This window comes from Cynocephalus volans, chromosome 11, assembly GCF_027409185.1.
Source record: "Cynocephalus volans isolate mCynVol1 chromosome 11, mCynVol1.pri, whole genome shotgun sequence".
Classification (NCBI taxonomy): Eukaryota; Metazoa; Chordata; class Mammalia; order Dermoptera; family Cynocephalidae; genus Cynocephalus; species Cynocephalus volans.
Window position 1 is genome coordinate 48,830,868 of NC_084470.1, and position 25,139 is coordinate 48,856,006.

General features: G+C 35.9%; 1 protein-coding gene across 6 annotated transcripts in view; it reads left to right on the plus strand.

Moving 5' to 3' along the window:
• GOLGA4 (golgin A4) overlaps nucleotides 1–25,139 on the plus strand; it is a 115,135-nt gene that overhangs the window by 38,795 nt on the left and 51,201 nt on the right. For 5 of the 6 annotated variants that reach the window (XM_063113568.1, XM_063113563.1, XM_063113564.1 and 2 more), the window contains 8 exons: nucleotides 4,152–4,466; nucleotides 7,060–7,107; nucleotides 9,422–9,478; nucleotides 18,668–18,766; nucleotides 19,099–19,231; nucleotides 20,438–20,625; nucleotides 20,931–21,014; nucleotides 23,397–23,544. In XM_063113568.1, coding sequence (XP_062969638.1) covers nucleotides 4,152–4,466; nucleotides 7,060–7,107; nucleotides 9,422–9,478; nucleotides 18,668–18,766; nucleotides 19,099–19,231; nucleotides 20,438–20,625; nucleotides 20,931–21,014; nucleotides 23,397–23,544 — 1,072 coding nt within the window. The remainder of the gene's footprint in view (nucleotides 1–4,151; nucleotides 4,467–7,059; nucleotides 7,108–9,421; nucleotides 9,479–18,667; nucleotides 18,767–19,098; nucleotides 19,232–20,437; nucleotides 20,626–20,930; nucleotides 21,015–23,396; nucleotides 23,545–25,139) is intronic. The other variant, XM_063113565.1, reaches the window with a different exon arrangement.

A 25,139-nucleotide genomic window follows, 5' to 3' on the forward strand; every position in this document is an offset into this window, starting at 1 on the left:
TTAGTTTTTCATACATCAGAAGACCTGAAGATAAAGTCAGGTAAACAGAAAGACCTTTCTGCCTTTAGCTTCTAATCCCCTACTACCCTCGCCTTTCCCATCCTTACTACTTGCCTCTCATTCTCACAAATGCAAGGTGGCCTCCAGGCATTGCATCTCCATTCTAGGAAAGGCTGAAGACAAGGACAAAAAGCATATTCCGTTTTAGCAGGAAAACAGTAGCTGTCCCAAAAGATTCCATCCTATAGATCTTCTTTTACAGTGTATAATGTTGGCCAAAGTTAGTCACATGGCCTATTCCTTGCTCAAAGAGTCTGGGAAAATCTAATTTAAATTAGCTTTTCAATTACCATAATTAGGTTACCACAGACGGGGGAGGGGCAGAGGAGGGAAAATAGGGAGAGGTTGGCCAACTGGTACAAAATTACAATTAGATAGGAGAAATAAGTTCTGATGATCTGTTGCACAGTAGGGTGACTATGGTTAACAGTTAAGTTTTGTATATTACATAATAACTAGAGGAAAAGAGTTTGAATATTTTTGCCAGAAAGAAATCATAAATGGGTGAGGTGGTTGATACCTTAACTACCCTGATCCAATTGTTAAACAACATATATAATATATTTGTATCAGAACACCAGATTGCACCCCATATGTATGTACATTTATAATGTATCAATTCAAATTAAAAAACACTAATTAAAATGTGATATATCACAGTGTAATACATGTATACAGAAAAGTAGGATATATTCAATATACAATTTTTTGAATTTTGCTAAATTAAATATGCCTTTGTAACCAGCACCCAAAACCTAGAAACAGAAATTATTAGCTCCCTAGAAGCCCATCCAGTTCCTTCCCTTAAGGGTAAATACTATCCTGAGTATAACACTGTAGGTTAACTTTGCCTGTTTTTAAACTTTATGTAAATGGAACCAAAATGGATACACTTTTGTGTCTGGCTTCTTTTGCTTAATACTCTGTGAGATTAATACTCTGTGGGTGCATTCTTATGGATGTAGGGTGGTATCTCATTGTGGCTTTAATTGTATTCGGGAAGGTGAATGTTTTTACCTGGGTTTATTATTACCCTGAGCAAAACGAAGAGTGGTAGAAAGGAAGATTGGTTATCAGGTCATAGCTAGTATTTATTGTTTATCTCAAGCCAGTCATAGTTTTAAGTACTTTACATGTATTAATTTATTACTCCTCACAACTGCCCTCTGAGGTGAATGCTGTTGCTATCCCCATTTTACATAGGTAGAGACAAAGGCACAGAGAAGTTAGTAACTTGCCCAAAGCCACATAGGTAGTAAATGGTAGAGCTAAAACTGGAACCCACGAAGTCTGGCTTTGTAACCTGTGCTCTTAGCTCTTACAACCAGTAGTCTGCCACTTAAGCTTGTGATAACATTCTTATTTGTAAGTTTGTCTTTTGTTTGAATCAGTATCTTTTTAAGTCTCTTTTCTCTAATGGTAATGATAATTGTTAACATTTGAGTGTTTGCTGTGTTGTAAGCACTTCATACATATTGTCATTCTGTTTTTGCAGCAACCATATGAGGTAGATGGTGTATTAGTCCGTTTCTGTTGCTTATAACAAAATACCTGGAACTGGGTGATTATAAGAAAATGAAATTTATTGCTTACAGTTTCCGAGGCTGGGAAGTCCAAAGTCCAGGGAACACCATCTGGTGAGAGCCTTGGTGGTGATGACAGTGACCCAATGGCGTCATGTTGCAAGATGATGGAAGCAGAGAGACTAACTTCCTCATTCACTCTCCTTTTAAAGCCCTCCAAACCACGCCCCGACCACTATCATTAATCCATTCACTACAGCATAGTCCTACAATCTAATCACCTCTTCAAGGCTCCTCCTTTCAATTACCATAATAGGATTTCCCACTCTCTTGATAGTCACAGTGGGGGTCAAGTTTCTAATACATAAAACTTGCGGGACACAATTCAAGCTTCAGTGAGTTTGTGGGAGTGGACATTCAGTCTACAGATGGTATTATTATTTGTATCATCATTGTTATTTTTATCATCCCAGTTTTACAGAGGAGGAAACAGGAGTAATGAGGTTATTAAATAACTTGATCAAAATCATGTAGAAGATGTGGTGGAGCCAGGATTTGAATTTAGGCAGCTTGACTCAACAGCCCACAGGCTGAATCACTACACTCAAAAATGTTAATCCCATACACAGTAGACTAGGCAGTTAAGTTTATCAGCATCTATAAATACTTATCTTTGACATTGTTCATTAGCTTCTGGTTGACCCTGAAATATCAACTATTTCTAGTATTCTTCAAACTTGCTTCACTTGTTTGTCCTAGGGCAATTATGAGAAGATTGTCTGCTATGAACTGAAAAGCATTTTTTGTGTGGGTCAGAAGTGGCTGGTAATGGAATATCAGTAAATTGGTTCTTAGAATTTTTGAGCATGTGTCTATTTCCTTAGAATCTTAATACCTATTCTTCCTGCTCCCCACCCCTAATTATGAAGGTAAAACTTGGACATTATGAAAAAACCAGAAAGTTCAGAAAAATATAATGAAAATAAAAACCACCCAAAATTCTACTACTCAGAGAAAACCACTGTTAACTTTTGGTGTCTTTCCTTCGTGGCTTGGTTCTAAGCGTGTTTGTGTAAATATACAGATAAATGGAGAAGTATATGTAATTACTTTAAGTCAAAATGAGTTTACAAACTACACAGTTTCATAACCTGATTTTTTTTTCCATTTAATAGTATATCTTGAATTTCTTTCTGTGTTCTGTGATTTATATAATGTATCCTCTAGTGAACATTTGGCTTGTTTCCAGTTTTTGCTGTTATAGACAACCAGTGGTAAATCTGTGTGCATAAGGAGATGGGGCATGTTATCCCCTCTTACTTATTCCCACCTTGCCTAATACCGTTATTAAATCTCAAATCCATAAGAAAAACATTTCTGTTTTGGTTTTTAAAATTGTGTACTAAAGAGAATTTTTTTGTTTTCCTGTAATCTTTGCCTACACATGACTTCAATCTCCCCTGAGCATTTCAGTCCTGGTATCTTTGAGATCTTACAGGTGACCTGTTGTTGCACTATTGAGAATAAGTTTCTAGGAAACACCTGTTAAATACTGACTTCTGTGACATGAGCAAAATAGTGCTGTTTAGAATAGTTGAATTATGTTGTATTATTTTTCATTGTTATTATTCAAATTAATGTGCTATTCAAATTAATTAAAAGAACAGCTCTTGCTTATTACTATTTCTAACACTGGACTTACTGATTTGAGCAGAGGGACTCTAGCTCAGAGCTTTCTTTTTTTTTTCTTTTTTTTTGTCGTTTTTTCGTGACCGGCACTCAGCCAGTGAGTGCACCGGTCATTCCTATATAGGATCCGAACCCGTGGCGGGAGCGTCGCCGCGCTCCCAGCGCAGCACTCTACCGAGTGCGCCACAGGCTCGGCCCTAGCTCAGAGCTTTCAGTTGTCCTCCGTGACTTGTTGATGCTTGTTTTTATTCCCAGTAGACAGGATAGCAAGTAGAGCAGAGCTGGATGTCAGTAGTCAACTCTGCCTCACATTCTCTTATTAAACAAAATGGGCTCATTACACGTTACCCTCCCCCTTCCCTCATTCTTTTCTTTTGTTGAGAAGAATGATCTGGAATCACCACCTCCATAAAGACTCTCCGTATAAAACCCACTTGAGTTCATTCAAACTTCACAGTATATACCCCCATTTTAAGCATTGGCTATATACTGATGATTCAGATGATGTAGACAGATGGTCACTGCCTTCAAAGATCTTACAGTTTGTTTGGTGGCTGAATCCTCACAGCATGACTGTGAGGTCAGCTGGAAACATAGCTTCCTTCATTTTTGCAGGTATGCAGAATGAAGGAAAGTGATGTATTGAACGTCATTCTACTGCTAGGTGACAGACCTGGGAACTATACCCCAGTGTCTAGCAGTTTTTCAAAAGTAACCAGGTGTCTTTTGAATTTCAGAAAACAATGTATTATGTAAAATGTGAGGAATGCAAATTGAATTTGTTAGAACTTTTGATCAATTATTTCTGGTGATAGAGGATAATGGAAGTCTAAATGTGTGTATTTTAATCCACGTGTTCTGTTGGGTTTTGGTTCGCAGTCAGGTGACACGCAGTCTTTTGCACAGAAGCTCCAGCTCCGGGTGCCTTCCGTGGAGTCTTTGTTTCGAAGTCCGATAAAGGAATCTTTATTCCGATCTTCTTCTAAAGAGTCTTTGGTACGAACATCTTCCAGAGAGTCCCTGAATCCACTTGATCTGGACTCTTCTGCTGCCACCTTTGATCCACCCTCTGATATGGAGAGTGAGGCTGAAGACTCACTAGGGAATTCAGACCGTCTTAGTAAAGAACAGTTGATTCAGCGGTTGCGAAGAATGGAACGAAGCTTAAGTAGCTACAGAGGAAAATATTCTGAGGTAGGAGCGTGACCTTTTTTAGCCTGTACAAAAATTTCTTCCCCTTGTTCTCTCATTCATATTACTGTATTGCTTTTACTCCTGTGGTTGGTTAAATTGTTGATTCTCTAGATACCCTGGTTACTAATGGTAGATAGTTTGTGCCGATATCTAGTTAAAGGCTTTCAGTGATATGGAGGACCTTTCACAAGACTCTTGGTAAAATTTTGAGGAAGATTGTTGTCCATAGCATTCTGTACCCCTTTTCTTTTCTAGCTCTTCTCTCCAAGCCCACTTGAACATGTAGTGTGGAGTTCATCCTTTTTCCTCCTCATATCTCTTCCCTTGTTCATCTCTAAGTACTGTGGCTCCAAAGTGACCTCTTCTGCCAGATTCCCATTATTATTGACCCCTATTATGTTTTAGGTAGTCTGATTATCTGACAGATTTGGTTCATTCTCATTGTACCTACATTTAAACTATTGCCTCAAATGAATCTTTTAACTGTTAAACCCTTTGAGGATAACACTCCCTGTCTGGTCTAAGGGAGGAAGGAAGTGGTGCTGCCCCATTTCTCTTTTTGGTCCTTTAGGAACATAGCACCTTCCTTTCAGGCTAAATTGTATTAGTCGCCCTCCATGGATTCCCTCCCTGTCCTGTGCAGTTAAAAGAGTTCTTCCTCAGGAAAGCCTGTCTGGAGTAAGTTGTCCATGTCTTTTTGTTTGTTTGTTTCTTTGTCTTAAACAATGGGTAATGTTTTCCTGTTTTGCAGTTTGTAAATCAGCATCGTAGTTAATTTTAATTAACGAGCACTAAAGTTCAGGGTTAGTATATAAAGTTAGCCATAACTTCTATTTTCAGTTATGGCTACAGTATGGGTAGATTTACCCTACAGACAAAAACAAAACAAAAACTTAGGTGAAATATAGAGAATATGTTTTAAAACTATGAAGTGCTAACAAGATAGGAAGGAATTATCAGGCTAAAATCTATAGGCTGGCTGGAACCCAGAGATACAAACATGTAATTGAAGCCATGTATCTCATAAGGCACTTGTGGAATCAGGCAACTTTTTCCTTAAAAAATTTTTTTACTTATATTTTTTTATTTCTTCCATAGTTAATAATGGTCTTGAATCTTTTTGTTTGTTTATATTTATGTTACTTTCACTAACCAACCTATGGCTTTTAAGTGTGAAATTGGGGTAGCAGTATAATTAGCATTTAAGAATGCCAGATCCTGTGTATTTTATATATTTATAATGTCATTTAATTTTGTACCATCCCTGTGAAGTAGATGCTAATTAGCTCTGTTTTGTAGAAAAGGGATTGGAGACTCATAGAAATTATGTAATTCGCTTAAGGTCACAAAGGTAGCAGGTGGCAGTCTGGATTTAATTCTAGGTCTTTCTGGTTTCTACCATTCAGTATTACCTCAGATGGAATCAAGCAGCTTATGAAGGATAAAAAGAGCCCGTAGCCTTTGTCTCTACCTCTCCTTGTCACTGTAGATACTTAGGATGAAATAGTACTGTAAATTATATATGATTCTTGAGTTATTCTTTCACCCCCCACACCCCCTTTTTTTTAGCACCCATTTTCTGATCTGGTCTTAGGGTAATAAGAAAGGAAGGGTCCTATGGGCAGAATTTTGTTTTTTGTGTGTGTTCCTTTCTCTGTTGCTAGACTCACCTTCCATTGCTGCCTGCCTTTTGACTCAGTACATCAGTAGAGGCGTTTGGGTCTCACAGCAGCTTTCTAAGGAAAAAGACAAGGCTCAGAATAGGGGGGTGGTGCTTCTTAAAGCTGCATCCTGTCTCTTCAGATACAAGTAGCACTTGTAAAGTAGTGTCCAAATAATTCTTTGGAGCTATGTGCCTAGCCTTCAGATGAGTAATGCTATATAATTAATGGGTTTAAAAAGATTTGCTGATCCATAATTTCATCAAGTTGTGTTAGAATGTTTAAATATCCTATTTAGGTTAAAGGGTTAAGTATCTCTTTAAGACTTGACTTAACAGTTTTTATGTGTTGGTTATGAGTTTCTTTATTCAGGTTTTTGCAGAGGCCTAGTCATAGATCCTATAACTAGAAAGAACTTTTAGAGATCACTTACATGGTCTATTATAGCCCAAAGCAAAAAAGTCATCTGGAGAGCTTGTTAAAACACAGGTTCCTGTCTCTCTACCCTCTCTTCTCTCTCCCAGTTCTCATTCAGTTTGGAGTGGGGCCCAGGAATTTCTGTTTCTAGCAAACTCCCACGTGATGCTGTTTGCTGATGTAGTTTGTGGCAGTTTGAATAGCCGCTTGCCTTTAGACAAGTTGGCTCTAATCCCCACCTGTGAAGTAGGAACTGAAATTTACAGAAGTGTGTGTCTAAAGTGAAGTCATATAGAGATTTAATATCTTATAGTCATTACATTTTATTTTTTAGAAATATATGTTGTATGTTATTTAGTTTTAACTGTTATGCATCTAATTAGGCTGAATTGTCTATAAAGGACTCTTGGAATTTGTTTATTTTTTGACTTTTATAAAGAAAGTTTTAGTGGAATTTAGAATAATTTATTGTGTTTATTTAGGAATGACTAATGTTACTGGTTACTTTCTTTTAGCTTGTTACAGCTTATCAGACTCTTCAGAGAGAGAAGAAAAAGCTACAAGTAAGTGACATTGGCTGTATTATTGAGTCATACATAGTTTTAAAATTAGAAAAGATCTTATAGTAAGATATTTCTAACCCTTCCTTTTAAATACTTTTCCATTTGATCAAGGTTTTTAACCTGTTTTACCATTACTGGAGATTTTGATAAAGAGAGAGTAAATGGGAGATCCCAGAGCTTTTCCCTCTGTTAGGAATGAGCTTCACTGAGTTACAGAGCCCTGCAGTGTTTAAGGAGTTTGGATTGAACTCATGTTTGCCTCGTTTAAGTATGTTTCCTAGCATTTCATGCTGTAGGTTGCTTCCTTGTTTTAGAAGTAAAGAGGTAGCCAACCTTCTATAGTTTTCCTTCCACCTTTTAAATACCTGCAGACTTCTCTGTTTCTTAATATTATACTAGGGTCTGAACCCAAGCATCCTCTCTTCTGAAATAATTATGTTCTTAGGCTGCTGCTTGTAGAACTCCTGGATAAGTATGTGGGGATACGAAGCTATTACCGCTCTTCTAGGTGACCCACTTTAGCCCCACTATATCATCCTGTTTGTGGCCAGAAATTTCCCACCAGGTATCCCAGGTGATAATTCAGACATCAGAGCTAAGGGGAAATATCCACTCCAGTTCAAATGGTGCCATCAGTTTGCTGTTTCTTTTAAAATAAAGTATAATCTTATTTTTAAAGTAAGTAGTTTCAAACAGTTTAGCATTTTGTCCCATTTAAAGAAGCTAATTACATAACCAAAAAGTCATTCGTATAGTTTGTAAAATGCAGTTATTTATTGCTGATTCAGTATTCTAGTTTTCCATAATAAATATCAAAATTAGATTATTACAAATAGTTTTAATTTTTTTAAAATATTTTTTTGAAACATGAGATCCATCAAAGTGGGGAGTAGTTCTCATTTAACACACTATCTTATTAATAGCACATAAATTCATTCTCAAAATGTCACCTTGTTTCTAAGTTCTCTGGGTATCTTGCTTGTGTGTGGATTTTTATTTCTAGATGTACGTAATTCTAACACTAAGTGGTTGTAGAGAATTGTAGTTTCATAGTCCCAAATATAAAAGGTGTTGGAGGTAAAATTCAACGATTTGTACTGTTTTCTACCCATATCTACATGCCCATGTGTGCATACCTAGAAACTTCTTTATTACATATGTAAATATCCTTTCAATAGATCCAATGAAATTGATATTGTACATATTACCAACACTATTCCCAATGTTGTTTTTGTACTGGCTAACATTTATTGAGCTCTTATTGTATGCCAGGCATTGTGGTGTATTTAGTCTTTGTCCTTTTCCCGTGAAGAAACTGATGGAGGATGACTTGTTCCATTGTTGCACAGCTTGTAAGAGGAAGGGAGAAGAGTTGGGATGCACTTCCTGGCAGTTAGACTCCAGAGCATGTGCTTGTAACTACTGCAGTATAATTTTTCGTCATTTTCAGCATTGCATCTTCTTGTGTTAAAAAAATTTGTATTTGAAACTGAACAAAACGTGTATTGACGGCTTCAGGAAAAGAAAGCCTTTAGTTTTCATTTTATTCATTTACAAGGCCTCACAAATACAGCGTAGTCATGCCCCCTTGGTTATAAGCAAGCCATTTGCCAACCTGTATGCCCGTTAGTTTGTGTTAGTTCGCACAAAGAAGTGAAGCTCCAGATTACTCCATTTTGTTCCCTCTGTACTTAATGTTCTACAAGGATCTGTGCTTACTCTGTTTCCATAGACCATAACTTTCTAAGTTTAATTTCCTCTGCTAGTGAAAAGCACCCTCCCCTCACAAACATTGAGTCATTTCATCTTTCAGTGTTACTCTTTTAGCTTCTTGATTTTTTGTGTGTATGATTACTCTTTGGGAATTTGTCCTTGATTTTTTTTTTTTTAAGCAGAGACAAGAGCTGTTTTAAGTCATAAGAACCTTTAGAACAGGCTGGTAATTGACGTGTTCCACACATTATAAGCTACAGTGAGAAAAACTGCATTTAGAATTTGATTTTTTACAAAATTTTTATTTTTTAAATTAACATACAGTAAAATTGACTTTTTGTTTGGTTTACATGTCTGTGCATCTTAATAGATGTGTAGAGTTGTATAACTACTCCCCCAGCCAGGATATAGAACAGTTCTATAACATTATGATTTAACTTTTAATGGATTTTCAACACGGTAGCATCCAGTTTCAGTCCTGTCCTCTATCCTCAGCTTATTTTTGGGTAACAGTTGTAATATTTTAAAAGTAATTATTTTTGACTTGCTTTACATTACTATGTCATACAGTTATTTAACCAGCTTTTTTTTTAAATTCAAGGGTATATTAAGTCAGAGTCAGGATAAAGCACTTCGGAGAATTGGAGAATTAAGAGAGGTAAGTTTTAGTGATAAGTACTTTGAGAATAGTAATTAAATCTCTAATAGTTATCAGAATTATTGTACATGCTAGGGTAGTTTTATATACACTTTATTAGTTACAGTAATAACTAACCAGCCCAGCCTATAAGACCAGGGATCAGTTCTTACAGTTTTTATTTGTGTGGTTTTCCTAAAATATATGTTGTTGAAATTAATGAAATAAGAATGTCTTACTTAGCAACAAAACACCATTTGTCTGCATGAACAGGCGGTGGCAACTTCCAAGGCTAAACTGTCATTTGTTTAGTATTTCAGGCTTCTGTTTGTTTTTCCTAACCAACACTCTTTTTGGTAAAGTAAAATAAAAACTATGTTCTTTATAATTTTGGGCAGGTAATTTTTCATAGGGGTTAGACTGTTTGAGTTCCTTTATGTCTTACTGCGGGTCACCTGTACCCATTTGCTATTGCAGTGGGCAAGACCACTCCTTGTTTCACCTGCTGTCTCAAATTAGTCTGCTGCGCTTTGCAGTGAGTACCCGTTGAATTTTGGGGGCTCTTTTGTCTTCTAGTCCATCTGATACCCTGTTCCTTTCCTCTGCTTTCTCCTCTACAGTTCACAACATGCATATTTTACTCCTATTGCTTTCTCCCCAACTATTTGTAACAAGCTACCTACTTTTGTTGTGAAGGGTCTTCGTGGGTTTTGGTTTGCTACTTTTTGTTACTTTATTACCAAAAGAGTTATTTTGAGAAGTTTGAAACAGGTAGCTTTAGGGCAAATCAAAGTAATTTATAATATTTTATGTATTCTAACAGTGTATAATTTATGGAATTTATCAGTCCAAGATATATAGTATATGTTGAAAGTATAAGTAGGTTTAATAAATCTATAAATAGTAATTGAGAAAAACTAGTATATTTGTGGGGAAAGGCAAAGAAGGAGAAGAAAAACAAGGGAGTATATTGATCATCTCCCTTGAGTGGTTGATGTCATCAAGACCAGCCATATTGTCCCACAGAATAAATATCCTTTGTTGTTATTGTTAGTGACAGACTATAGCCCGAATTAACCATCAGAGTTCATCATATAGGAAATTCTTGTATTACATCACTACAGCTTTATTCTTATTTATATCATGTTTGATTTCTGTTCTCTTGCAACATTTTTTATATAGCCAAGTTCCTGATTTTTTTGTGATATGAAAGAGAGATGATATGATTTACCACAATTCTCAAATAATCTTTTAAAATGTTCCAAATATGACTTGGAAAACCAGGGTAATTTATTTTTGTTATGCCGACAAGATCAAGTATTGGCCTCTATGATACAAATATTTACAATTATCGTTCCTTTAATGAAGATTTCTTTAACTTCTTTTGGATTAACACCATAGAAGAATTTATACCCACTTTTGTAGCTATAGGTGAGGAACAAAACCTTAACTCCTAATCTGCCCAAGATTCCACATTTCTAGTTTGACTAGAAGACAGTGTTACAGTAGTGCTAGTACTAAAAAAAAAAAAAAAAAAATTCATGGGGGTTGGGGTCATGTAGGGAAGTGATTGCAGGGAGTGAGAGAAAAATAGCTAGGGTGTCCTCTTTTTTCCCTCCTTGTTTATATTACCAGAAAGAAAGTGCTTTTAGGTTCTAGAGGGTCAAATAATATGACACTTTTACCCAAAAGTTTTTTTTCTATTAAGTGAATATCTTTTCGCTTAATATATATTTTTTTGCTTGTTGTCTTGTATTTTGGGAATAAATGGAGGGTGTTGATGTTAGGTATATTCTATTTCTTGTAAGGAATTAAATACCCAGGTTTTATACAGGTAATGATTAGATATACGTAGGAGAGCAGGCATGTATGAAATTCAGAGTGTACGTTAGAGGTTAGGCATCAGATTTTGAGGGCTTCCTAATGGTGTCTGGAGACACAGGAATACCTGTTTTTTCTCCTGCTGCTCAGTCCTTCACCAGTAGGAGACCCTGACTGAAAATACAGCTGAATAGGAAACAGTTAATAGACGAGTAGGCACTCATGTGATATTCCTCATTGCTGCTCTTAGTAAAGATAGGCCTCCAGTCTGTCTTTAATCGAAATTATAGAACCAGCATTCTCAGGCACGTCAGGGGGGAAAGAGAAAGCGCTGGCTTTACTAGCAAGCCCCAGCCTAACTCATTTACTCAGTTGCAGGTGTTGAAGGACTTAGCAAAACTGTTAGGCTTGGCTAAAAAGCATGCCTTACCATGCTTGTTTGTGGTAAGGAGCAGATATGTTGATTTTTCAAAGAAAGTGGGGCTCTGTGAATACTCTGGGTGCTGCCAATCACATTTGCAACTCTACCTTCATTTTCGGGGAGCTGACAAAATATTGGGGGAAGAGGCAGAGGTAAGGAAATATAGAACTAAAAGGTCTTTTTTACCCTGTAGTCTAAATCTGTAATTTTATGCAGTAACTTTATCTTCCTGTCTTAGGAAATACTTATCAGAGTCATAGATTGATGAGTTTCAGGTCTTTTTTTATTCTCTGTCTACCTGTATTAGTTTTTTGTTGCTGCTCCAACAAATTACCACAAACTTAGTGGCTTTTAAAACAACACACATATATTATTTCAGAAGTTTGAGATGTCTCATTGGGCTAAAATCAAGATGTCACTAGAGCTTTGTTCCTTTCTGGAAACTCTAGGGGAGAATCTGTTTCCTTGCCTTTTCCAGCTTGTACAGGCCACCCACATTCCTTGACACATGACCCCCTTCCTCCATCCTCAAAGCTAGCAATGTTACATCTCTGACCACTCTTTCATACTCACTTCTCACTCTGAACTCAGTTGGGAAAGGTTTTCTGATTTCAAGGACCCTCATGATTAGATTGAGCCCACCCAGATAATTCAGGGTAGTCTCCTCATCTCAAGTTTCTTAATTTAATCACATGTGAAAATTCTCTTTTGCCATGTCGGATAACATATTCCAGTTTGGGGGATTAGAGCATGGGTGTTGTTATTTTGTCTGTCATACTACCTCTGGTGAAGACTCTTATCAGTGAAATGGCCAGAAGGCAATCAATGCATACTTGATATGTTTCTTAACTATTTCATAACTATTTTTGTAGTAATCCAGATATACTTTTGAACTATAACCCTGGTTCCAGTTACATAAAGAAAAATTTATTCAGTAATTTATATTTAAATACTAAGTAGATAAGTGAGAGTTCTGAACACATTCAATTTTGTTCATGTAGAGAACAGTTTCCTTCAACTGAATAATATAACCCATAAGATCATGATTACCACTTAATTAAACATTCAGTAATAAAAGTCATGAAATATTTTGGGGGGGAGATTAAAATCTGAATAAAGGTTATATACAGTTTCATTCATATTTAACTGATTTAGACTCACAATTGAGTATATCTTTATTTTGTTATATTAAGATATTCAGAAAGTATTCTTTAGTATTTCTTCCCCATTTGGTTATAAATATGTACATGAATAGAATCTATGAACATTTCTCCTAGTATTTTCTGGAGAACAGAACAGCAGCTCTGTGTAGGCAAATATATCTTATATCAATATCTACCATATTAGATATTTTAAAATGAATCGAGATAAAGAAAAAAGGTAAGCAAAAACATTTCCAACAGATACCCTGTAGTTCTCTTTGCTTAATCTTGGATCTTATAACATGAGCAGCTACTAAATAGGAATTTCATACTGTGAGGAAGAGGTATATAACTACGAATTTGCCAATTGGTATGAAATTTGCCAATTATGAGCTCATCTAAGTAGGGAGGTTCTTTGATTCCCTTTCGAGGCAAGTTAAATGAGAAATAAATGAAGCATTGTCTTAGATGTTTCCTTCTTTCTCTTGCCCTTTGTGCATGGCATGTACTTTTTCCATGCTTGACCAGATGTAATTCATTATAAACAATTGCTGTTCTCAAGCTAACCTTAGGGCGGGAAGGTTCGTTTTTCCGCACCTTGAAATCACCTGAACATAATGGGCAATAGAGGGCTGCAATGAAAAGGAGTGGAACAGTTAAAGGTATTAGATACATTCTACTTACCAGGGTTTTTCTCTAAGGAAACAATCAAAAAGACCTTACAAAATTTATGCATAAAAGTGAATGTTAATCCCAGGGTTTGCAAAAACTTAGAAACAATTTAAATGGCCAACAATAGAAGAATTATTGAATTAGTTGTTACATTTATAAGATGTAATGTAGAGCCATTTATTATTGTGCTAAACAGTTCAAATAGTATAAATATAAATTGAAGGTAAGTCTCCCAACTAGACCCTGCTTTCACTCTCCATGGATAATCCCACTGCCCAAAGCAAGTTCACAGCAATAATTTCCTGTGTATTCTTTCATAAAGTTTTCATTTATGCAACCATTTTAACTGTGTTTTAAGAGTATTTAACAACAGGGTAGATGTTTTACAACAGTTACATTCCACTCTAGTATGTTATTCTTGTGACTTAAAGAGGGGCTGGTTTAAGCAGTTAAATGGAAGGAACATTATTGATTGTATTCAATGGCAAATGAATGAAGTTGAACATATTTTCTAAATCATTACTGATTTAAACCTAAACTGGAGATATAGTTTATTTAGATTCCTGAAAGATTTTCTTTTCTTCCATAGGTTTACGTTTTAGCAAAATAGTTTTGATGATTGAAATTGATATATAAACTATCATAAATTTTGAACATAAATTTTAAACTCTTAAGCAGCTGTGATGCAGGTTCTCCCACCTCCCCCCAATATCCCCTCCTCAAAAGATACTAAATTTTAAGATTGGGCTTTAGAATCAGTACTTGGCATCAATTTTTTTTTTTTTTTTTTTTTAAAGGACTGAGTCAAGTTGCTGGAATGTTTTAAAAAACCAACCAACCAAACAAAAAAACCCCAATAAAATGACCAGAATGGTGAAGGGACTTGAAATCATGGCCTCTTGGGAGTGGTTGGAAAAACTGGGGATGTGTTATGTGAGAAGACTGAGGAACATTATTATTTATTTAGTAAATACTTATTGTGCCAGTCCTACTAAATACTTAGTTTATTATATCTGTCCGTCTGTGTACCCAGATGCAGAATATGGAAGGGTGACTAAGACAAAACTCTGACCTGCAATTGTTTGAAGAACCTAATGAAGCTAATTTTCTAATGGATAAGACATACATATGTACATAACACAATGCCGGGTAGTAAAAAGTTCTGTGAGGAAAAATAAAGTAAGAATAAAGAGACAAAGATTGAGTGACTTTGAAGAGTGGATTATAAGGGTTTGATAAGAATGGAAGTGGGAACCAATTAGGGGACACTTGCAGCAGTAGTAGTGGTAGGGATTGAGGTGGTAAGTAGTAGTCAGATTTGCTACTCACTTTGAAGGTAGTGATGGTATAACTTGCTGATGATTGGACATGGGGGAAGAGTTGTTACCAAACCGAACCAGGATCCGTTCACCTGACAAGCAGCTAAGCCAAAATAGGGACACCAGGTTGCAGTGAAAGAAAGTGGCATTTATTGCAGAGTGCCAAGCAATGGAGAACAGGCAGCTAATGCTGAAAAATCTGAACTCCCTGATGGCTTACAGGAAAGGGTTTTTAAAGACAAAAATCTTGAATTGGGGCTGGAGGTGCATGATCAGCTCGTGGATTTCTCTGGCTGAATCTTAGGTAACAAAGATACATTTCTGGAATCCTAATCATCAGTCATCTGGCTTCAACTAGCTGGGGGTCTGCATGTCTGTGGTCAGCAGTTTCCAACTGGTGGGGGTCTTGGTTTCTGCCCAACAACTCAAGGATTATGCATCAGCGATGTTGTCTTTGGACCTGAAGGGAACTAAAACATCTTGTGACTTTGGGATATTGTTTAAGTTTGTATTACTTTCTGACTAAATGGCTATTTAATTCCTGCTGCATGCCCACATTTTTCAGTTAATGATGAGCAAGCAGTTTTAGTTTTCCTAAAACTTTAAGCCTCAAGGACTCCATTTTGTCTCTTATGAGGGGGACCTGGGCAAGGCACCCAGGAATTGGGTATTTGCTTCCTCTCAGAGAGAGGAGTCAAAGTTGACTTCAGAGTAATTTTGGCTTGAGTAACAGAGTGAATGGTGGTGTCACATTTACGGTCTCCATTGGTGTCATGGAGAACAGTGGGATAAGATTAGGTTTTCTGGGAGAAATTTCAGGGTTTGATTTTTTTTTCTGGCTTCAGAGTTTGAAAGTGGTGTCACATGGAAGAAGGATTAGATTTATTCTTGGTGACCCCAAGGGTCTAATCAGTATAATGAAGGACTTTTAAAAGTATGAAGTGACTGCCGATTCTAGGCTCCAGTCCTGGAGCTAGTGAGATCTCAGTCACGGAGGTGTTGGATAATTGGCCAACCAGCCTGTGGGCTGTAGTTGGGATCTAAGTATAGTAGTTGCCCTTATCCATGAGGGATATGTTCCAAGACCGCCAATGGAGTCTGAAACTGCAGATAGTACTGAACCCTATATATACAATTGTTCCTCCTATCTGTGGCGGATTGGTTCCAGGACCCCTCACAGGGGGCTGAAATCCAAAGATACTCAATCTCTTATGTAAAATGTTGTAGTATTTACATATGACCTATACACATGTTCCTGTATACTTTAAATCATCTCTAGATTACTTAGAATACCTAATAAAATGTATATGCTATTTAAATAGTTATATTGTATTGTTTTTTTATTTGTATTATATTTTGTTGTATTGTTATTATTCTGAATTTTTAAAAAATTATTTATTTATTATTATTATTATTTTTTTAAAAGATGACTGGTAAAGGGATCTCAACCCTTGGCTTGGTGTTGTCAGCACCACGCTAAGCCAGTGAGCCAGCCGGCCATCCTTATATAGGATCCGAACCCATGGCCTTGGTGTTATCAGCACTGCACTCTCCTGAGTGAGCCACAGGCCGGCCCATTGTTCTGAATATTTATGATCCACAATTGGTTGAGTCCACGGACGCAGAAACTGTGGATATGGAAGGTTGACTGTACTGTGATTTTTACTGTACATACATATTAATGATAAGGTTTAATTTGTAAATTAGGCATAGTAAGAGATCAATAATAATAACGAATAATAAAATGGAACAATTATAATAGTATACCATATAAAAGTTATCTAAATGTGGTCTCTTTCTCAAAATATCTTATTGTACTGTATCATGGGTAACTGAAAGTAGGAAAAGTGAAATCACAGATAAGGGAGAGGACCATTCTAGACAACTGTCGAGGTCCTTTATAACTATAGTCATTATTATTTATGAAGGGGCTTATTGGCAGAATAGCGTGCAGGTTGTATACAGATAGCAGGGAGAGGGAGAAGGGGACGTGACCAAAAGATACTGCCTTTGTATCCAAGGATTTCTTGTCTAGATGAGATGAACACATGCAAAATCTAAAATCCATAGTATTAATTGAGTTTTTGAGGGCTGTTAGGGTTGCCATGTAACAGAATTCAGTATGGTAGGTTGTAGACAATTATTTAAAAATAATGAATAGGAATGAATTTTAAAGCAAGTAAAGGACCCACATTGCCATTAAGGAGATGTGCAGCTGTTCTAAGCTAAAGAATTGGTCTGTGTAAAGTCATGAAGTTAAATGGAGGACTGTGCTTTCCAGACTTTCGGATTTCATGGGCTAAAAAAATTATCTTCTTATCCCTCCAGAAGTGGGGGAAAGGAGAATTGCCATAGGGCTGCTAACTTTTATTTTTCCAAATAAAGACATGGAGAATAAGAAGGTAGATTCTTTTATTGTCACTATATCATGAAAGAAAAGTTATTTTAATACCAAAAAAAATTAGGAAGGACATACTCCCAAGATAAAGTATAGTTGCTTAAATGAAAGAAATTTAGATTGGTGAAGTCTTCATTGTGGACATGACCAGCATTTGGAGACTACTACTGTGGAGTACATCAGATCAGGAGATATTAGTGAGAGGAACAGTGAACAATGTGCTTAGAGATCATGGGCAATTTGGGTGTAGGGGAGAATAGAGGACACTTAGTGCCAGATAATGCCTCAGTGTTTTGAGACTTAATAAATGTGAAACAACGCAAGAACAGGGAGTTGCTTATAAGTTCTTGAAAATATTGTTTGAGGAATATTATTCTAGCAAATGTGTGAGGGATGGTTATATCAGAGGAAGACTTGAGGTACAAAATCTAGAAGACTATTGAGGGAAATTAATCATTGAAAGTTACAGAGATCTGTGCTGTGGTTATAGTTGTGGAAAAAGATAGGACTTAAACATTGTAGAGAAGGTCATAAAAGAATTCGATTATATGCAGGGGGATCAACCAAGATAAGTAAAATGTGATTTTGAATGTTTTGAAGTTAGGGAATTAGTGAGGTAGAAATCTCAGAACAATAAAGGGGTTTTGATGGGCTATCTAATATGTTCCAGATGTTAATCTCTAGCATTCTAAAGGGAGTAAGTGTTAGGGAGAAACACAGAGGACACAGGACTGAGCCCAGAGGAATAGAGAGAATCAATGAAGGACAAAGAGGAAACAGTAGTTGACAGAAATATAACCAGGATCCTGGAAGTCATGGAAAGCTGGTACCTCAGTTGAGGTGGTAATTATTGGGGGTTGGTATAACTGACAGATAAAGATCATTGCATTTATTTAGGGAGGCTCATTAATGATCTAAAGAAAGCAGCATTTTTAGTAATTTCAAAAACTGGGAATTTTATTGTTTAGTGACAAACTAGTTCATCCTCTTCATTTTAGAGATTAGAAAGCTTGTGATTTTTGACAATGGAATGCTTTCATGTCTTGAGAGGAGGAAGACTCTATTAGCTATCTGGTATATAATTAGTTTTAGATCAAGTGAGTATAAGATAATACAGGTAGTGAGATGTCTGAAGGTAAAGTTTTATTCTTAAGCAAATTTTTACTCTCTCCACATTGTATCATTTCAGCAGTCATTACAGCTCCAGAAAGTATACTTTTTCTTCTTGGATCTTCATATTCTTTAAGGAACAAAATTATTTGTTGGTATGAATGTTTTACATAGTGTTAATGTTTTAAATGCTGAATACTTTCTATTTTTTCTGACACCTTAAGAGAAATGCAAATTTGGATTGATCATGATTTTAAACTTTGAAAATGTTGAGTTTGTAATTCTGTTTTATTCCAAATATTACCTATAAAATTCTTTATATTTTAGGAGCTTCAAATGGACCAGCAAGCAAAGAAACATCTCCAAGAGGAATTTGATGCATCTTTAGAGGAGAAAGATCAGTATATCAGTGTTCTCCAAACTCAGGTAAAAGAGTAAAAGAAAAATTTCTGGAATTTTTGGATAAAGAAAAATATAGGGGTTTGGATGGATGTCTAAGAGGTTCCAACTATTTTTTTTTTTAAGTCCTATTTTTAAAACTCTTTACTTTTCCTCAATGAATTTTAAGGATGATTTGTGATTTATTATGTCTTTTGGTTATGATATCATTGACTGTCTTAGGAGACTTCTTATTTTTGATATTTTTCTCTACTCCTGTAAAAAGAATATTGTTTACTTTATCCACTTTCTGTTTTAAAGACAGTAATACTGCCATAGCTTCTCTTGATTTTTTTCTAACGAGGCACTTTTTTTTTTAGGTTTCTCTTCTGAAACAACGATTACGAAATGGCCCTATGAATGTTGATGTACTGGCACCATTCCCTCAGATGGAACCACAGGCTGAAAGCTTCACTAAAGAAGAGAACACAGAGAGTGATGTAGAGTCAGTAGGTAAGCTTCATTTTGCCAAAAGTTTAATTTAAAAACTAGAGGAGGATGTTAGAGATTCCAGGCGTGAGCTGATAGACATTTGGTTGAGGTATAAGTAAAGTGTCCTTGATCCTTACAGTTCTGGAAAGATGCAAGGGTTTTTGTTGTTTTTTGGTTCTTTGTGTTTGTTATTCAGAGGAAAGAAAGTAAGTGTTTGAATACTTGAAAGTTTCATAGTCTGTGAATAGCACCATGTTTTTGCTATAATTGAAGTTCACTTATTGATAGCAGTAGCTAGACTTTATGTAACCATGTCAGTTTTGCTCAGTGTTAATAAATATGCTATTTGTAATTGTTTGGATATTGTAGTTTTTAAATAATAATTGTTTACATATTACTATATTCAAAGATGTGTGTATTTGCCCTATTATTTGCTTTTTAACAGGAAAAAAAAAGGAATAGTTGAATTTTGTCTTAAATTTAATTATAACCTTCCCTATTCTTTGAGGCTTTGAGGTATATATTCAGTAAAATTCCCACTTTTTATTTCCTAGCTTTTTCTCTCAAAGAGACTTATGATAAACCTTTGGTTCGGCCAGAGCCAGAGTTGCTGAGCAGCTAGCTATCTCAGATAGTAGCTAGCTGTCTAAGCCACCAATATATAAATGGGGGATGGTGTCCCAAAATTCCCCTGGGATATGAAAACTTTACTCATAAATGTAAGGAGATGGAGAAAGCTGTACTTACCAGAACTCCTCTCAGGAAGAGATTAGAATGTGGTTGGAAAGAATACTTTATTAATCCTTTTGGGATGGGAACTAAGACACAGGGTAATTTTAAAATTGATTTCAAAATTCAGTTGATTATCAAACTATCTTTTAAGGAGAGTGGATTCAGTTAATATCAGTTAACTACTGTTGCGGTTGAACCACAAAAGAGGTGCATATACTACCTAGCTTCTTCAGATTAATATCAAACAAATAGTAACTAAGAGTAGAGATTTGGAAAGGTACAGATTATTAGCACTGCACTCTACCGAGTGAGCCACGGGCCGGCCTAAAGGTACAGATTATTAGCTGAGCAGTGTTGCCCCCTCTCTTGATCTGGCTGAGAGTATAGCAGAGTGTTGGTATTCGAATACACTGCTATGTAGTAATAGACTAACTGTTCCCAGAGAGCCCTTATATTTCTTACTGACTGCCCCTGCTTATGCTGCTTTATTGTTAGCAAGAGATGCAGTTTCTGCTAAAACACTGGAAACACTGCAGCAAAGAGTTAAACGTCAAGAGAATCTACTTCAGCGTTGTAAGGAAATAATTCAGTCACATAAGGAACAATGTACACTATTAACCAGTGAAAAAGAAGCCCTGCAAGAACAACTCGATGAAAGACTTCAAGAACTAGAAAAGATGAAGGTAAAAGAACAAATGAGTTTTGTTCTAAATTAATTCTATAAAGCTAGATCTATAGGCTCCAGCTTGACCTGCAACTCCTCTGGAAAGCCTTCCTCCATCCTCCGTACACCGGATGCAGAGGGTATTTTTGTTTGGGTACCGAAGTGCGTTGGGCTTTATAGCACTTACCATACTTTTCAGACTTCCTGTGTACTTTTTTCTCCTACTAGACTATAAGAAGTATCTAAATTAGATAAAATGTTTAGATTTCTCATATGAGGAGAAGCTTTATTAGAGATGGAAATGAATTTTTAAAACTTTTTTAGGAGCTTCATATGGCTGAGAAGACTAAACTTATCACTCAGTTGCGTGATGCAAAGAACTTAATTGAACAGCTTGAACAAGATAAGGTAAAACAACAAAACTTATGATACTAAAATTTGTCAGGGGTCCCAAAAATTTACTTTTGGAAGCAGTTGGACGCATTAATAGGTCTGCTTTCCAAAAATATTACAGCTGCTTTTGTGAAGAAAATATTTTTACTTTCTAGATTTATATAACTATTAGCATTAGTTTTGTATCATGTGAATCTGATTCTCTGTGATTTCTTGATTTCAATCAGCATTTTGATTTGTAAATTAGAATAAAGCTTGCAAAGGAAATCTCTGTTTATAGTACATCTACTTTTCAGAGAAAAGTTAAATTATTTATAGTTAAGACATTCTCAGTGTGAATGGTATCAGTATGTTCTTTCAGATATTATGGAAACATTAATCTCTCAGTTACCTAAAAGTAAAGTTACCTGAAAGTAAAGAAATCATAATATATATATTTGTATAAAGAAAAATGTCTACAAATGAAATTTAGACTGTATAGGTGAGATTGGAGGATTGAGGAGTCTTATTCTTGGGAGTTTGGAGTTGGAGCAGAAGCTATAGCTGCATAGCACAGACAGCTGAAAATTTATGGGTAAACAGTTTTTACCTAACTTTTTCAGCCTCAAGTTCTTTGGTCCTTTTTCTAAGCAGCTCCTAGTTTGTTTCACACTGCCCACCATTTTCTTTAATGTGCCGGTTTGTAGCTACAGTATGTGAGAACTGTCCTGTTGATGAAATGGATTGGCACTTTTTTCATTTTTTCTATAATATCATTTTGCTAGATTCTATTCTGTAAACTTCATGAGGGCCCCCTTTAAAAAAAAATTATTATGAAAAAAATTAAAACATTTACAGAGGAAGAACTATTAATAAAAAGAATTTTGTGAGCCTATCACCTAGCTTCAACAGTTAACATCTTCATGGCTAATCTTGTTTCATCTCTGCATTGCCAACCCCCATTGTCCTCCTCAACCCAGGATTGTTTTAGAGCAAATCCAAATCTTACAATTTCTTCATAAGAATTTTAATATATCTTTAAAAATAAAGAACTCTTTATTTTTTAAAAAATATAACCACATTATCATGATCATATCTAAAAATTTAATAATTCTTTAATACAATTTGCTGTCTAGTCAGTTTTGGATTTTCCCTGTTATCATTTTTTTCCTTTTTATAAATCTCTTATGAATCCCCTTTTATGAATCTAAATAAAATTCTTTCATTGCAATTGGTTGATATGACTCTTAAGACTTCTCTTAACCTGTAGTTTTGATTATTCTCTCTCTTTTTCTCCATTGTGATTTGGTTTTTGAAGAAACTGAAGGCCCACACTTTTGTTTTGAAATTTCATATAACAATGCCTCATTTGCCTGGTTATTATCTGTCCATTAATATCAGTCATCTGGAAGAGTCATACTCTAAAGCAGGGGTCAACAAACCTTGCTAGTAAGGTAGTACTCTTAAGACCATAAAATAGCTGTTACTAAGTTTGAACACTTTTTCCAGAGACAAGTTGAACCACCCCACTTTTTGTTAGTCCGAAATGACTGGTTTAATATATAATATTTGGTTATTTTTTCCCCCCTAGTGCCCATCATTTCTAGTGTAGATTATCTAGAAAGAGGTAACAGAAACAACCAGCAAATTGAGGAATTGGGGGTGCCTTACTGACAGTAGTAAGGACTAATGGTGGGACCAGAGACAGTCACAGGAGGAAAGCAGGTAGATCTGTACTGCATTCTTGCTCCATGCAGTGTGGTGTCACACACCTTACACTCTTCACAGTCTCTGGGGTTATCCCTGTGTTACAGCACAGATCAATAATTGTAGTTCATCCTGAGCCAAGGTTAAAAAGACCATATTTTGCGGGGGGGGGAGAAGATATAACAACCACAATTACTTGAAGTTGATACGACAAGCAAACAGAAAGGACATTGTTGGGGGGGAGGGGGGGAGGGAGAAGGGAGGGAGGTTTTGGTGATGGGGAGCAATAATCAGCCACAATGTATATCGACAAAATAAAATTTAAATAAATAAATAAATAAATAAATAATTGTACATTAAAAAAAAGACCATATTTTGTTCATTATAAACTGTTTACTAAGACAGTAAAAAATTACAGCACATTTATAGAAAGATTACAAAATAAATCTTTTAACTAAAAACATGTTTTAATGCTTGAAGGACTAAACTTACTATTAACATAATATTTATTTCAAAAATACCCTGATATCATACCGGGTTACTGAGGCATAGAGCAGAACATAGACTGCAGTTTGTGAAACACTGAAATAATTCTTATGCTGTGTTTAGTAAGAAATACTATTTTTTCTCCCTTTTTAATTAAGTTTGATTTGTGCTATTGATGATGCCATTTTGTTATGCAAGTGCTTTACAGCCTGCACTTCTGTTCAGGGAATGGTAATAGCAGAGACAAAACGTCAGATGCATGAAACCCTGGAGATGAAAGAAGAAGAAATTGCTCAGCTTCGTAGTCACATCAAACAGATGACTACCCAAGGAGAGGAATTACGAGAACAGAAGGAAAAATCTGAAAGAACTGGTAAGAACTCAGGGGTTACTTGTTTTATGTTGGAGATCAAGTCATTTAAAGTACTTGACCAGTATTTTAATAAATTAATTAGCTATTGATAAAAATGCTTAACTGTAGAGACTCTTTATAAGACTCCAAACTTCTCATTGGAGGGGAATAAGGATTGGCAAACTATGGTCTGTGGGCCAAATTCAGCCCATGGTTTGTTTATGTACTACCCTCAAGCTAAGAATGATTTTTACATTTTTAAATATTTGAAAAAAAGAAGAATATGTGAGAGAGACCATATGTGGCCTGAAAACCTAAAATATTTACCATCTGGCTCTTTATAGAAAATGTTTGCTGATCACTGCCTTAAAGTATCAAAATTCAGGTTTAAAATTTTGGAACTTCCAAGTAGGCAGAACTTGGTACTTATTATTAAATAACTGCTACCTTATAGATGCTCTAGGGGAAACAAAAGCTATAATGGAATATAGGTCTGTTTTTAAAGTGAATAATGAACAATTCAGTGTTATACATAATAGCATTATGTTTTGACATAATAAATGCTAGGTTGTAAAGTACAGAGAACTGCACAGTATTCAACAAGGTACAATATTGAGTAATGCTAGAAAAGGGGAGGTGTTAGAAAGAAGTGAGAATAGGATAAACTATGCCTTCAGGTCAATGAGGATGTAAATTGTGAGGTAGGCCTCAAATAATGAATAGCATGGGCTTAAACAGAGGGGTGGAGGCAGCAGACAATTCAGATGCTATATAAATAGGCACAGTGACCACAGTGGGTGTGTGAATCAACTGAAAATCATTTTTGCTAAACTGGGAAATGAAGTTGGATTGTGAAGGAACTGACTGTTGAAATCTTAAAAAGTAGTAGCTGAGCTTAGACTTTATATATAAGGCAACAGGAAACCAGTAATAGGACAGCATGATGTGATGGAAGCTAATGTTTTATATAAAAAAGAAATGAAGTGGGAAGTCAAACTTAGACGCAAAGGCAGAAATCCACGTTTGAGGATCTGAGAGCTTTGGCCACCTTGACTAGGATGGTGGTTCTGGGAAAGGAAGGAAAGGAAAGGTAGAATCTTCAGAATTTGGTGTCTGATCAACTTGGAGGGGCAGAAAAAAAAGTTTTAAGCTTAGGAGACTGCGTACTGTAGAGTTAGAATAGGAAATCTAAATGGGGAAGTTGAGGATTGGAGTGAGATGATGAGTTCATTTAGATAATTTGAATTTGAGCCAGTCATGAGCTTTCCAGATGGAATTGACTTGTAGGAATTTGGAAATAAGAAACTGGAACTTATTTCAGGAGTCATTATCCTGGGCTCGAAGTGTACGGTTAAATTGTAGGAGAGACTTTCTCCAAAAGATTAAATTTTACAGTGGTAGTAATGGTAGTGGTAGTAGCAGCAGCTGCTACTGCTGACAATTATTTAGCACTTGCTGCTGCTGCTGCAACCGCTACCGCTACCACTACTACTACTGCCGCTGCTGCTGCTGCTGCTACTACTACTACTACTATTATTAATACTATTGCTAGCCAACAGTTATTTTAGCAAGGTTCTGCTATTTAGTACTTTACTTGTATTTACTTGTGTTTAATC